This window comes from Ursus arctos, unplaced genomic scaffold (genome assembly GCF_023065955.2).
Source record: "Ursus arctos isolate Adak ecotype North America unplaced genomic scaffold, UrsArc2.0 scaffold_14, whole genome shotgun sequence".
Lineage (NCBI taxonomy): Eukaryota > Metazoa > Chordata > Mammalia > Carnivora > Ursidae > Ursus > Ursus arctos.
This window is the reverse complement of record NW_026622808.1, coordinates 20,414,562-20,428,216: the sequence shown is the minus strand read 5'-3', so window position 1 is coordinate 20,428,216 and position 13,655 is coordinate 20,414,562. Positions and strand designations below refer to the sequence as shown.

Sequence of the window (13,655 nt, the reverse complement as noted above, 5' to 3'; positions counted from 1 at the left end):
ATAGGGGCACCTGGGTGGCGCAGTCGTTAAGCGTTTGCCTTCGGCTCAGGGCGTGATCCCCGCATTCTGAGATCAAGCCCCGCATCGGGCTCCTCCACTGGGAGCCTGCTTCTTCCTCTCCCACTCCCCCTGCTTGTGTTCCCTCTCTCGCTGGCTGTCTCTCTCATCAAATAAATAAAATCTAAAAAAAAAAAAGCATTAAATAAACCACAGGATAGTTGCGCCGAGCTCTGCAGCTAGAAAGGGAATGAGGAAGGTCTTTAGGCACCCGTTTGGAATTACCTCCAAGATGTGGTGAAGAGTAATGAATGTGAACTATCTAGACTAGAGTCTGTTTCCATTCGTAAAACAAAAACAAACTTTAGGAAAGTATCCACACATATATTTTGTAACACACCAGGCTATCTCCAGAAGGATCTAAGAGGTATCTGCTGTGCCCTGAATCTCTGTGTTCCCCCAAAATTCATGCTCACATCCTAATTCCCAAAGATAATGGTATTAAGAGGTGATTAGGTCAAGAAGGGGATTAGTGCTCTTATAAACGGAGGTTCCTCGCCCCCTCCACATGTGAGGACACAGTGAGAAGTTGGCAGTCTGCAACCTGGGAAAGGGTCCTCACCAGAATGTGACCATGCGGGTGCTGTGATCTTGGACTTCCGGCTTCCAGAGCTGTAATAAATCACCCAGGCTGTGGTACTTTGTCATAGCAGCCCGAACAGACTGGACACCTTGGTAAGCCCGCCAGCAATCTGGCGGCACAGTGGGAGGGAGGCTTCTCAATGCCTTCCCTCCTAACTCTGCATCCTACACATATATTATGCATTTGAAAAATAAAATAGGGGTGCCTGGGTGGCACAGTCGGTTAAAAGTCTGACTCTTGGTTTCGGCTCAGGTTGTGATCTCAGGGTCGTGAGATCAAGCCTTGCGTCGGGCTCCGCACAGCACAGAAGTCTGCTTGAGATTCTCTCTCCATCTCCCTCCGTCTCTCCTTGCCCCCACTCCACGCACCCACGCGCGCACACACACTCTCTCAAATCAATAAATAAATCTTTAAAAAAATTAAATTAAAACCAATCAGCCAGCACCCATCCTGTTCATGTTCCAAAAGCCCGTAGCTGGGTCCAGCTGCAGACCACACTCCCAACCCGCTTCCACCGCACAGTGCAACCAAATGCTTAACTTTCCTCAAACAACTTTAATCACAAGTCGGGGGAGGGTGGAGGAAGGCACGTGGAGGGAGAACAGGCCGGCTCCTAGAGAGTGGTGGCGGACTCCAGGCCTCGCTCCTGGAAGTACCGGTGTGGGAGGTGGGGGTGGGTTTGGGGGCCTTTGCTGAAGTAGGACATGATCCTCCCAGGGCCCTCCTGGTGCCCTGTCGCCGAGTCCTCCCTGCGGGAGAGGTGGTGACACTGGCCACTTTGGGCTGTTGGCCGGGGGGGGGGGGGGGGGGGGCGGGGATTTCCAGGGAGGGCTGAGCCCTGGCCTCCCTCCCTCCCTCCTCACAGCACCTCCGGGACACCCACCACAGAACGCCTTCTGCCTCCTTCTCCAGGATGCTCTGGGCAGTGCGCCAGCTGAACCGCACAAACTGGGGGAAGCCGAACACAGGCTCCACGTGCTTCCTCAGCCACGCTTTTGTCTTGGGATCTGAGGGACAGGAAGGGTGGGGTGGGCAGTGGCGACGGCCCCTGAGCCCAGGCACAATGTCCGAGTTTCTCAGCCTGGCATCTGAGGTCCCGCCACCTCACGTCAGGCCACCGGCAGACCAGAGGCCCCTCCCACTGTTCGGGATCCACTCCCTCCTCAGAACCTTTGCCCAGGCAGCTCCCCGACTCCACCTGCTGACAGGTGCCTCTGAGACATCCTTTCAACCCTCAAGGACAATGGTCATTAAATGAGCATTTGTGAACCATGGTGTTAATAATGGCCATCATCCCCACAAAACTAGCTCAGCGGGGACAGGGAGGTCCTTGTTCATCTTGTTCGTGGCTATATCCCCAGGGCTCAGACCCGCAGGGTACATACCAGGCCCTCAGTAAGCACTGAATGTGACCCAAACGGTCTTTGGCCTGGACCTGGTTTCCTTACTTTGGCCTCATCTAAATTCTAGTCACAGACGTGCTGTGTCTCCCCTTCCAACTGCCCATCCCTCCCTGGGCCTTAGAAGGACCAGAGGGTTCCTTGAACCCAGCCACTGACTCTTGAAATCTACTCATGGTGGGGGGTGGGCACCCAATCTCCTACCACACAGACAAGGAGAGTGAGCCTCATAACTGTGAAGAAAACAACAGATTTAAGCTGGGGCTACTGGCCATGAGCTGGCACCCCTCACCCCGCCCCGTTCCCCTTAACAAACAGATAGGTGCCCACCAAGGGTGTCAGGCCCTCACTGGGGCTCCAGAGAGGCAGGAGAGAGGGAGAGAGAAGGGAGGAGAGAGCCTGCCCGCTGGAATCCAGCTCCGCCACAGGCTGGCCATAAGCAGGTGGTGGCCCCTGTCTGAGCCTCAGGCTCTTCCACTGCGGAGCCGATGAGCGCCAGGCAGAAAACTGTGGAAGCGTGCTCAGGCCTGCCTTGTCAGTGCTATAGCCAATACCACTGTCTCAAGGTGGCTCCAGTCTGCTCACCATTGGGGTAACCGGAGCCATAATCGGCATCCAGGTCCTGCAGTGTTTCCACAAAGTGCCAGTTCTTTACAGCCTGGTCACGGGCCACCTGTGGGCAAGACAAAAACTTGGGATGTCCCTCCCCAGACACACCTGTCCCCTGCCCAGGGGGATGCTAGGAGCTGGCCGTGGCCAGCAGGAGCCAAACCTTGGCACAGATACTGGCAGCGCTGACCACAGGGTAGAGGGCATCCGCCTTGGCCTTGACTGTCACCTCGATGCCGGGAAAGCGCTCCTGCAGCCGCTCCTGGTAGGTCTCTGGCGGCCCCACAGTGTCCACAAATACCTGCCGCGGTGACAGAAGTGTATTCGTTCAACAAACATCCAGAAAAACCACTGTGGACATGATCTAGCCTCACAGCATTTACACTTGCTGCTCTTGTGCCTGGAACATTCTTCTCTCAGCTCATCCCCAGGCTGGGCTTTCTTGGGCATCTCTGCTCGGAAGGCCCCTCCAGAGGCACCTGGCTGGCACGGTTGGCAGAGCGTGCGACTCTTGATCTTGAAGTCATGAACTTGAGCCCCACATTGGGTACAGAGATTACTTAAAAAAAAAAAAAAATAAAGTCCCCTCCAAAAGAGGCTGTCCCTGATTGAGCTGAATCCATTCTACACTCACTGAGCACCTACTGCATACCATGGCTACACCAGATGCCAGGAATATGGCAGTAAACACACCAGACAAAAATCTGTCTTCATGGAGTAGACACCGTGGTGACGGCCACAGACAAAAACAGTATAAATAATAAGGACAGGGGAGAATTGGGAGGGATTATCATTTTATTTCTTATCTACGTATTTTCTTTCTTTTTTTTTTAAGATTTTATTTATTTATTTGACAGAGATAGAGACAGCCAGCAAGAGAGGGAACACAAGCAGGGGGAGTGGGAGAGGAAGAAGCAGGCTCCCAGCGGAGGAGCCTGATGTGGGGCTTGATCCCAGAACGCCGGGATCACGCCCTGAGCCGAAGGCAGATGCTTAACCGCTGTGCCACGCAGGCGCCCCTATCTACGTATTTTCTTAAGTAAGCTCTACGCCCAACGCGGGGCTTGAACTCATGACCCTGAGATCAAGAGTCCCATGATCTACTGACTGAGGCAGCCAGGCACCCCGGGAGGAGTTATCATTTTATTTTTTATTTATTTTTTTTTAAAGATTTTATTTATTTATTCGACAGAGATAGAGACAGCCAGCGAGAGAGGGAACACAAGCAGGGGGAGTGGGAGAGTAAGAAGCAGGCTCCTAGCGGAAGAGCCTGATGTGGGGCTCGATCCCAGATCGCCGGGATCACGCCCTGAGCTGAAGGCAGATGCTTAACCGCTGTGCCACCCAGGCGCCCCAGGAGTTATCATTTTAAACAGCGGTAGGAGAGATTCGAAGAGGTCACCCTGAGGTGATGACATTTGAATAAAGGCCTGAAAGAGGTAAGGGAATGAGTCAGGTGGAGATCTCAGAAAGAGGACTCTAGGCAGAAGGAACGGCCAGTGCAAAGGCCCTGAGGTGGGTCCATGCCAAGTATGCTAGACAGCAGCAGGGAGGCCTCATGGCTAGAGCAGAGAGATGAGGTTGGTGATGTCCGTTGCCGTTTTCCTCAGAAATCACCTTTATTATTTGCTTACCAGATAACCATCTGTGTCCCCTGACTTGGCCATGAACCCCAGGGGGCAGCGCTCTTGTCTGTCTGCTCCAGTACTGCACCGTCAGCACCACGTTCCAGTCCTGGACCTCAGCCATCTCCTCAGCAAGGTCTCCCTTGTTACGTTCCCTATCTCAAGTGTATTTATCCTTGCTATTCTCTCAAAACAGCCTGTTCTTTGCCGCAGAGTACTGGATGCAATGCTAACTTATATTTCCCTCTGGTAATTTAATCTTACTTTCTCCCCCAGTTGATACTGAACTTCCCAGATTTAGTTTTTACTGGGATCAAAAAATTAAATGTTGAGATCTGTGTTTCAAAAGATGACCATCTGCTGCATGAGGAACAGACCGAAACGGATGGGCCTCAAAGTGGGCGGGGGGCGGGGGGGCAGGAATTCAGGAGAGAAGGGTGTCCAGGGCCAGGACAGAGGCTTTGGGCAGGTGGACAGATGCGGATGTGCTCTGGACTCTGAGCCTTTAAAATACAGAGATAAAGTTAATGAGAGTGGAGCTGGGGGCTCCTCCTTGGTCCTGGGTGGGGCACACATTTAGGATAGGAAAAGTAGTAGAAAGTCAAAGGAAGCAACATATATTCCTGAGGTAACCCAGACATGTCTGACCCTGAATCACCCACTGCACTTGTATACCCCCTTTTTATCCTGCGGCGATCAAATGTGGGCAACCCAACAGTCAGCTCACCTGGGCAACTTTCACACCCTGATCCAAGGCATACTGCACCAGCCCAGTGGCTGTATCATGGGATAGGGAATTCAGGTTGTACTTGACCCTGCAGTGGGAGACAGAACCCAGTAAACCCCGATCCAGACACCGATCCCTTCCAGCCCATGCTGCCTGCCCCTCCACCCTGGCCCCTTCCGGAGGCCCCTCACCGCCCAAGCATGCTGGTAGAGATGAGGTTTGGAGACAGCACGTCCAATGCCCAGCCCACAAAGTCCCCGTCCTCCTCTATTTTCACAAAGAGCCTGTCCCGCTCGCTCTCCGATAGGGTCTTTGAGTCTGGGAAGAGGGTTGGGAGAGAAGGGGAGCGACTGGTTCTCCCAGTTCCTGTTCTCCCCCTCCAGTTTGCACCCGCCCCGGAACCCCCTCCCGAGACTCACCCCTCGAGCTCACCTGCCACTTTCAGGGCCTCCAGATCTGCCAGACGGGACAGGGGGCAATAACAGATGGCGTAGACCATGGGGCCTGGAGAGGCGGGGGTCCAACCAGTGAGCCCGTGAAAACCGCTATCCCTATCCCATCATCACCGCTCTCTTCGGTGCCATTGCCACTACCACCCCCTTCCCCAGGTAGGGTACAATCCCAGTTTCCGTTCCAGTGCAACCTACATTCGCCTTATCACCCCCCTCCCCCACCCCAGTCCCGGGAGCGCACCCAGCACCGGGCCCCGGCCCGCTTCATCGACGCCCAGGACGCAGGGCTCCTTGCGGCACACCGCGGGCACAGGCGAGCTCAGGCGACAGCGGCCCGTACTGTCTCTGTCCAGCTCGCTGAGATCCATGCCGCCTCTGCAGCCGCCACCAGCAGCGAGAACGAGGTCTGCAGGCTCAGGTCTAGGCCCGCGTTTTCCGCGGGCCCTGAAACGGCTCTCGCTCCCGACCAATCGGTGCCCAGGACACGCCCCCGACGCTCCTGCCGCCGTTGACGCTTGCGCAGGCGCCACCGAAGCTCCTGCCGTGCGGCTTCCTGGGAATTGTAGTTCCCAAGGCCGACAGCCAAGCTCTTCTTTGGGGAAACAGGGTGGGCGGGGTCGCTTTCCAAGCTCCGCCCCGGAGTCCCTGACGCCCCGCCCGTCGGGGCTGGTAGGAGGATGGGGAAATAAAGGGGAAACTGACGCAGGCCCTGGAGAACTTGGCCCAGTCAGAAGCCCTGAAGGTCAAATACCATTATATTGCCAGAATACTGCCAGTGTCCACATCACTGGGCCCCTGTCCATCTGGATGCTGGCTCGTTGTACTCCCTGTCCCTGCCACTCTACCCAGTCTAAGCCCTCTGGACTAGGTATTCCTACTTCCTCTGAGCTCCGGACTTCAGATTTGGGGTCCAACTCTCTCTCTCTCCCTCTCGGTACCTCACCCGCCCTCGCCCCGCCCCCCACTCTGCTTCCTAACCTCTAACTGAGGCTAAGCCTCCCCCACCAACCCCCTCCCAACTGCGATCCCAGATCTCAACAGACTTCTGCTGAGAGTCTGCGCCCACCAGGCAGCGCTGTTCCCCCCAGTTCAGGGTTCATGTCCACCAATTCTCGAGTCTCAGCGGGACTCACATCCTCAGCCTGGGGTCCCTGAACCGCATCAGGCTCCTACCCCTTCCTCAGGGTCACAGTTCCTCCATCTCTGATTCCTCCTCCCTGCCCCTCGCCATCTTTCTTCCTTTCTCCCCGGATATCAACGGGGGCTCATGGCTCTTGACTCATCTCTCCCCTCCCCACCATCTTCTAGCTTCAGCCCTAAAGGCCCTCCTCGCACCCGCCCCCACCCGCGGCCCTCCCCTCTCCCCGCCCACCCTGGGGACTCAACCCTGCACTTGACAGCCCGCCCTGGCCCCGCCTCCTCTGCGCTGGTCTCTCACCCGGGTTCAGGGCCTCCAGTCGCAATCGGATGGTTTGCAGGATGAACAATCCTGTTGCCTGCAGGGACGCACCTGCACCAGATTCTCGCGGTCCATGAACACCGGGCCCGGTGCTGTGCCCAGGACCTCGCGGCTGCGCTCCTGTTTGCCCAGGTCGCAGAAACAGCGCCACTTTCCCCACGGGCCAAGGATCGAGTCCTCCACGTCTAGGGATGGAGGGCCAGGTAGGGGGGAACCTACCCCCCATGCCCTCCTCTAGGAAGGGAGGAGGATAAAGACACTAACAACAACAACTCCTGTTTGCTGGGCTCTGCCTCTGTGCCAGGCACCCCCCCCCCATAGATAATCTCATTTAATTTTCCTATCATTCCCAGGTGGGGAAACTGAGACCTATAGAAAGCAAGCCACCCTTTGAACTCATACATCTGGTGTGTGACCCAGAGGAACTGCAAACCGACACTTCCCACCTGCGCCAGCCTGTTCAGTTGGGCGTGTGATACAACACCCTTGGTGGCCACCATCTGAAGCCCACTCCTGTCTTCAGGGGTGTGATAATGGGCCTGTTTGGTAGGCATAGTGCCACCTAACCAGCAGGGCTGCCAGGTGGTAAATTAAGTGACATAATTGGCATAATATAATGAAGGTCCTGAAAGCCTCTGGCGATGTGCTAGCATGTAGTACAAAAACAATTATTATGACCCCTTTTCCAGCAACTACAACCTTCTGAGTGTTTATCGGGGGCTCTTTACAACATTCTTTTACGGACTCCTCCCCATGCTCCTAGGAAACAGGTCTTATCCCAACTCTGCAGCTCACAAAGTCCTAACACTTCACGCCTTGCCAAGCCTCAGCCAAACAGCACTGTCCTCTCTCTTCTCCTCCGTCCAGCCCTTTGGCTTTGGCACCTGCTGTTCCAGTTCCCTGGCACACTCTTCCCCCTAAATTTTTGCATTTTCAGCTTTTGCTGGATTCCGGCTGCATTGGTTACCCATCCTCGTCAGTCTGGCCTTCTCTGACTTCAGACGTTTACCCGTCGCCTCCTTCCAGTATCTCCACCCTTCCTAGCACACATCCACGAGTTTACGGATGTGTCTGCTTGGGGATTTATTGCCTACCCATGTATAACCTCTTCCCCTGTAAGTACCTTAAAAGTCAGTCTCTATTTCAATTTACAGAGAAGAAAACTGAGCCTCAGAGTAAAGTAACCAGCCCAAGGGGGCCACGCCAGTGAGCAGATGGGGAGAGATTTGAAGTCCCTGGAGGTGGGTCTGTTTGCAGCCAGCTGGCGAAGCGGGGCAATGGGGCACCTTTCTGCACCATCACACCCGCAGCGTGCGGTTACCTTTCTCCTGATGCTGCAGCCGCAGCTCCTCCCAGGTGTCGCCCCCGCTCTTCTCACCAAAATAATGGTAGTCGCGGGAGACTTGGGCAGGGGTCCCCAGCAGCAGGAGAATCAGAGGCGGCAGGAGTAAGTCCGCTGGACTCCCGGCCATGCCGGACTCCAACCGACCCGGGCGCGCTCCGAGGAGGAGCCCCTCGCGGGGTATGTGGTGCCCGCACTACCCCCACCAGCGGTGGCAGTGGTCGGGGCCCGCGGCTCCGCGACCCCTCCCGCCTCTTGCAGGCGCGTGTCCACCGCCTGCTTCGCTCCCCCACCCCCCGCCCTGCGGTTGCAGTGGACCCGACCGCTCCACTCCGTCCGCCCACCTCCCCCCCCGCCCTATGCGTCATGGTTCGGGCCGCGCATAAAAGGCACCCAGGCCCTTGGTGCACTTGGTGCTGAGAACGCGTGTTCGCGCGTCTGCTAGGCTGTGCGTGACGTCCTTGCCCACGCAGGTATGGACACCTGGAGGGCACCGGGCTCTGAGGACCCCCTTGGAGCAGCTCCGGCTGGGCCCAGACATCAGCGCTGCAGCCTTTGTTTTCCGCCCGCCGTAGTGGCCGCCTTTGTCCTTGCAGGGGGAAACCGAGGCCTTGGCCTTGCAGTACAGGCCGCATCGCCGAGCTCCCCACCCCTGCTCGCGGGGTCTCCTCTTGGAGCGGTGGGCTTGCGCCAAGGCGCTCAAGCCCACACGCTGACGGGGGGCCCTCGGCGGCTGCAGCCCGGCGGCTTTTGCGGGTCAGGGGGGCGGGTCTCCTGCAGTCTCAAGGCCGCGCAGAGCGGGTATCGGGAGGGGGTGGGGGTAGTGCTGCGGCCTCTGCCTCTCTTCCTCGGTAACCAGGCCCAGCACGCAGCGTGACCTTGGGAAGGGAGGACAAAGGGTCTTCCCCGGGGGGAAGACTGACCGGGCCGGGGGTCTCAGCTTTCAGTCATGGCCTCTGGCAAGGCGCACATCGGAGAGCCCGCCCCGCCCTTCCAGGCCACCGCCGTGGTGGACGGCGCTTTCAAGGAGGTGAAGCTTTGCGACTACAAAGGTGAGGGCGGCCGAGAACGGGCCCAGGTGGGGGTGGGGCCCAGACATTAGAGGCCTAACTCCTTGTCTGTCCCCGCTCTCTCCCGCAGGGAAATACTTGGTCCTCTTTTTCTACCCGCTGGACTTCACCTTTGTCTGCCCCACGGAGATCATCGCTTTCAGCGAGCGAGCCGAGGACTTCCGCAAGCTGGGCTGTGAGGTGCTGGGGGTCTCTGTGGACTCTCAGTTTACCCACCTGGCTTGGTATGAGCGGGGACCAGCGGGGAGGGAGGAAGCAGCCAAGCCTACAGCCTCCACGGGATCCGAGCTGTGTGTTCCTGTGGCTCAATGTCTGTGCCTCCCTTTCCCCACCTTGAAAATAATAGAATTAAGGATGCCCAGGTCCTTAATGATGATGGCAGTAATTAGCATTTGAAAACTAGTTGCTCAGCCCAGAGAGTTGGAGATGCTATCTCACTTAGGGCAACACAACCTCCCTTCCAGTAACTATTTTAAGAAGGTGGAAACTCCAGTTCTAGACAGTGAAGGGCTGGGCCCCAGCACACAGAGCTGGGGAGAGGAGGATGGGGACTCTGAGGCAGGCTTTCTGCCCCAAGATGTGGGAGGTCACCAGCATATGTGAACACCCTTTGCTGCACCTGGCTTGGCTTAGTCTTCCCAACTACGGGGAAGAGTCCCTGCACCCTCTTCAGGGTGGGGTGGGTGGGGATCCTAGAGCCTTGCTCTAAAGCCCCTTATCTCTCAGCTCCAGCACCCCCTCTCCAGCCTTTATCACAGCCCCCAGGGTGAGGACCCTGCTGTGTCAGGCATCTTGAGGTCCCAGACCTGTCTCTTCCACCCCTAGGATCAACACTCCCAGGAAGGAAGGAGGCTTAGGCCCCCTGAACATCCCCCTGCTGGCCGATGTAACCAGAAATTTGTCTGAAGATTATGGTGTGCTGAAGAAAGATGAGGGCATTGCCTACAGGTACTGTGGGGCCCTCAGGGAGCCCCCAATCCTCAGGGTGAGGGGACAACGCTTGGGCAATGTCTAACCTGCCCGCAGCCCTGTGGCCGGTAGGGAGTTGATACTCCCTCCCCCAGCCCTGGCAGTGGGAACTCCCAGCTCCTCACCGTGAGCCCTGATATCTTCAGGGGCCTCTTTATCATCGATGGCAAGGGTGTCCTTCGCCAGATCACTGTCAATGATTTGCCTGTGGGGCGCTCTGTGGACGAAGTTCTGCGGTTGGTTCAGGCCTTCCAGTACACGGATGAGCACGGGGAAGGTGAGCAGACACACGTTCAGCTGTGTTCGTATGTGGGTACATACTCAGCCCTCATGCAGGCGTTTACTGCCTGCTCTGTCACTTGGATGGGATGGATGTGAGGGCCCCAAAGAAGATTCCGTTCAGGGCCTTGTCTGCAGGACTTTTCTAGTCTGGTGGGGGAGGTACCCCAGTATGAGGGTGGGGAGCTGGGAGATAACAGATCTGCAGAAGGTATTGGGGAAGGCATGTACCAAGTCAAGCTTGGATAACATCAGCTGGATCAGAGTACCTTCTCATGTGGAGGACCCAGCCTGATCACAGGCCCTTGATGTCCAGTGGGTCTGTGGCTGAGGGAGAAGCAGGATTAAAGGAGCCAAAAAGAGGGGCACCAGGGTGGCTCAGTCAGTTAAGAGTCTGACTCTTGGTTTTAGCTCAGGTCATGATCTTAGGGTTGTGAGGTCGGGCTCTGCAATCAGCAAGGAGTCTGCTCAAGATTCTCTCTCTCCCTCCCCCTCTGCCTCTCTCCCCACCCCCCACCCCCCACAAGAAGAAATAAATCTTTTTCAGAGGGGCGTGGGTGCCCGGGTGGCTCAGTCACTTAATCGTCGGACTCTTGGTTTTGGCTCAGGTCATGGTCTCAGGGTCCTGGGATCCGGCCCCTTGTCAGCCTCCACTCTGTGGGGAACCTGCTAGAGGATTCTCTTTTCGTCTCCCCTGGCTGCCCCCCCCCCCCACTCCTGCACTCTTCATACACATCTGCGCTCTCTCTCTCTCTCTCAAATAAAAAAATAAATCTCTAAAAAACGGTGTGGGGGAGGTAAAAAAGAAAAACATCCTGTGCCTAGGCTTGAAGGGCTTCTCCCCATGTGCTGTATGGCCTTGGGGCTGTACCACTTGGCCCTCGGCTTTTTCTTCTGCCACTCAGGCTCTTGCTTTGCCTCTGTTCATCCCCTCATACCGCCCTACCTTGAAGATGGTAGCCTCACGTGTGCATCCCTGTGTCTTCCCACAGTCTGTCCCGCTGGCTGGAAGCCAGGCAGTGACACAATCAAGCCTAACGTGGATGACAGCAAGGAGTACTTCTCCAAACACAACTAGACTGCAGACAGGTGGAAAGCTTGGGCTGTTGGCCTCCACCTACGCCTCTACCTGGATACCCCATGCTGACCCAGGAAAGGCCAGACTCCATAGTTTGTGACCCTGGAGGGCTTGGCCAAGGCCTTCTCATTCTCCCAGCTGGGAGCTGGTGAATGGTGAGCCCCTCCCTGGACCCATCTAGCTGGGCACAGGCCTAGAGGTGACCAATAAAGTATTAGGACAGACATGAGTCTGCATTGGTGTGGTGTGGTCTGTCCTGGTGTCCTTGCCACCTCCACCTTCTCCCTGGGAAACTGACACTGTAGTTACCCATCTTCACCACAAGGTGGGAGCCTTACCTCATGCTCACTCCTTCCTCTCTGTCCTTGGCCAGAGGGTGCTTTCCATGGTGGGGGTGGGAGATGGGGTAGGCTCTTGGCCCCTGGCTGGGAGCAAGCCCCAGGATGCCCTATGTCCTGAAATCTGGCCACGCAGGGCAGCACCCACACTTTGCCATCAGCCAGCCTGTGTTCAAATACCATTCAAGAGCTGTGATTTTCCCTGGGTCTCTTCAACAGTCATGAGAATAAAGACAATAACTCATATCACCATGCACATTAAATGCAAAACAGTATGTGAAGCTTGGGGCCCAGTTAATGGTTATTAGGACGGGTCCCTAGGGCTGGAAGAAGAGGGTGGGGACCCAGTCCTAAGAGCAGAACCAAGAGCGGGAGCTTGAGCTACATGCACAGTCCCTGCTCCAAGCTCTGCCCCACTCTAGGTTGGAAGGGCCACCCACCTGCCCCTGGGGTAGAAGGGTGAAGGTCGGGCCGGGAGGCAGGTGTTAGGAGCCAGAGTGTTCCCAGGAGTGCGGTTTGATGCTGTGCATGTTTAGGCAAGTGGTTTTGCCGCTCTAAGCCCCCATTTCCTTAACACAGGACTGACATGCTCATTTAATCCATAGGCCCATTATTAATATTGCTATCCAGCCTAATAACCCTCCAAAACACTCATTTGGGCCTTGGCATTTTATCTACACTCCTTTCCCAAGGCCCTTCGTGGTCTTCCCTGACCTCATCTACCCACTCCTGGTTCACTCGAATCCAGGCACACAATGGTTTCTTGCTGTTCTTGTCCTGGCCACAGGAACTTTGCATGCACTGTTTCCTTTTGCCCAGAACGTTGTTTTCTCAGAGCCTGGCTTTAAATCTGAAAAGTCGCATCATTAAAGGTCCACGTTTCCAATCCATTACCCAAAGCAGCTCACCTCCCCTGCCTCATCACTACCACTTTGACCTGTTTTTTTTTTCTCTTGCTAGCACTTACCACCATCTCCGAATCATGTTTGTTTATTGTCTGTCTGCCATGGTCCAGGCAGTGTCTCCAGGGCTAGGTTGCTCAGCATTTCATAAATGAATTAATGAATCCTCTGTTCTGCCCACCCCACCCCTGCTGTTTCTCAGCCTGTGTTTTTCTCTGCCGTTCTGGGGGCTTCCAGCTCCGAAGCCAGCTAGACCCGCTCCGGGCGCACCAGCCGCCCCCCCACCAGCCCCAGCTGCGGCGGGGGTGGGGGGGGCGTCCCGCGAGAGGGCGGTGACGGCGCCCAAGCAGCCGCCCTGGCAGGACCAGACCTGGCAGTCGCCCTGCTCCCAACCTGGCACCCGGGAGGGGAAATTGGCAGGCGGGCGCCGCCCTTCCTGGCGGCGGTGGAGGGTACCGCGGCAGCAACTAAGGCTGCAGCAACCCCCCGCCGGGGTCAGGTCAGACGGAGCGCGCGTGGGCGCGACGGGTCTGGGACGCCAACCCGATGGGGCAGGCTCTGGGTTGGCTCCGAGACCCAGGAGCATGGCCCTCTCACCGCGGACGCTCTGGACCCAGGCCTGGGGTTTTCCGGGCCCGGGCAGCCGCCTGCCTGGGAAAATCCCGGCCCCCTTCCCGGCGCCGCAGCCCTGCCCGGCAGAGCGGGGGAGGGGATTCCCGGAATCTGCCCGGAGACCGCCGTCGCGTCACTGGACAGAATCGGCCC

The 13,655-nt window shown here is 56.8% G+C and overlaps 2 protein-coding genes across 5 annotated transcripts; one reads left to right on the top strand and one right to left on the bottom strand.

The window, feature by feature from the left end:
- Positions 1-1,175: 1,175 nt before the first annotated feature.
- Positions 1,176-8,549, bottom strand: LOC113249507 (ribonuclease H2 subunit A). Of its 4 annotated transcripts, XM_026490990.4 has the most exons (10): positions 8,234-8,549; positions 6,892-7,146; positions 5,695-6,189; positions 5,434-5,505; positions 5,193-5,319; positions 5,002-5,089; positions 2,813-2,950; positions 2,626-2,713; positions 1,524-1,647; positions 1,176-1,389 (listed from the first exon to the last, which is right to left on the bottom strand). In XM_026490990.4, the coding sequence occupies exons 1-10, from the start codon at positions 8,382-8,384 to the stop codon at positions 1,254-1,256; spliced, it is 1,674 nt and encodes a 557-aa protein (XP_026346775.1). In that variant the 5' UTR covers positions 8,385-8,549; the 3' UTR covers positions 1,176-1,253. The 4 variants fall into 4 exon arrangements, 3 of the variants coding, with proteins under 3 accessions (XP_026346775.1, XP_044236892.1, XP_044236896.1); XR_006408651.3 differs by lacking the exons at positions 1,176-1,389; positions 1,524-1,647; positions 2,626-2,713; ... (1 more) ...; positions 5,002-5,089; positions 5,695-6,189 and having other exon boundaries at positions 5,302-5,319; positions 6,892-7,097; positions 8,234-8,534; XM_044380957.3 differs by lacking the exons at positions 1,176-1,389; positions 1,524-1,647; positions 2,626-2,713; ... (2 more) ...; positions 5,193-5,319; positions 5,434-5,505 and having other exon boundaries at positions 6,021-6,119; positions 6,892-7,097; positions 8,234-8,534.
- A 56-nt stretch (positions 8,550-8,605) lies between these two features.
- PRDX2 (peroxiredoxin 2) lies at positions 8,606-11,879 on the top strand. The gene is made up of 6 exons (XM_026490992.4): positions 8,606-8,727; positions 9,195-9,306; positions 9,395-9,548; positions 10,150-10,272; positions 10,440-10,570; positions 11,565-11,879. The coding sequence occupies exons 2-6, from the start codon at positions 9,204-9,206 to the stop codon at positions 11,648-11,650; spliced, it is 597 nt and encodes a 198-aa protein (XP_026346777.1). The 5' UTR covers positions 8,606-8,727; positions 9,195-9,203; the 3' UTR covers positions 11,651-11,879.
- The last annotated feature ends 1,776 nt before the right edge of the window (positions 11,880-13,655 follow it).

Coding starts and splice junctions, on each gene's coding strand:
- PRDX2 (XM_026490992.4), top strand. CDS start 9,204: ATGGCCTCTGGCAAGGCGCACATCGGAGAGCCCGCCCCGCCCTTCCAG. Junction 9,307..9,394: donor GAAGCTTTGCGACTACAAAG/GTGAGGGCGGCC, acceptor TCTCTCCCGCAG/GGAAATACTTGGTCCTCTTT. Junction 10,273..10,439: donor GATGAGGGCATTGCCTACAG/GTACTGTGGGGC, acceptor TGATATCTTCAG/GGGCCTCTTTATCATCGATG.
- LOC113249507 (XM_026490990.4), bottom strand. CDS start 8,384: ATGGCCGGGAGTCCAGCGGACTTACTCCTGCCGCCTCTGATTCTCCTG. Junction 6,190..6,891: donor ACTGGAGGCCCTGAACCCGG/GTGAGAGACCAG, acceptor TTTGACCTTCAG/GGCTTCTGACTGGGCCAAGT. Junction 5,320..5,433: donor GGAGGCCCTGAAAGTGGCAG/GTGAGCTCGAGG, acceptor CCCTCTTCCCAG/ACTCAAAGACCCTATCGGAG.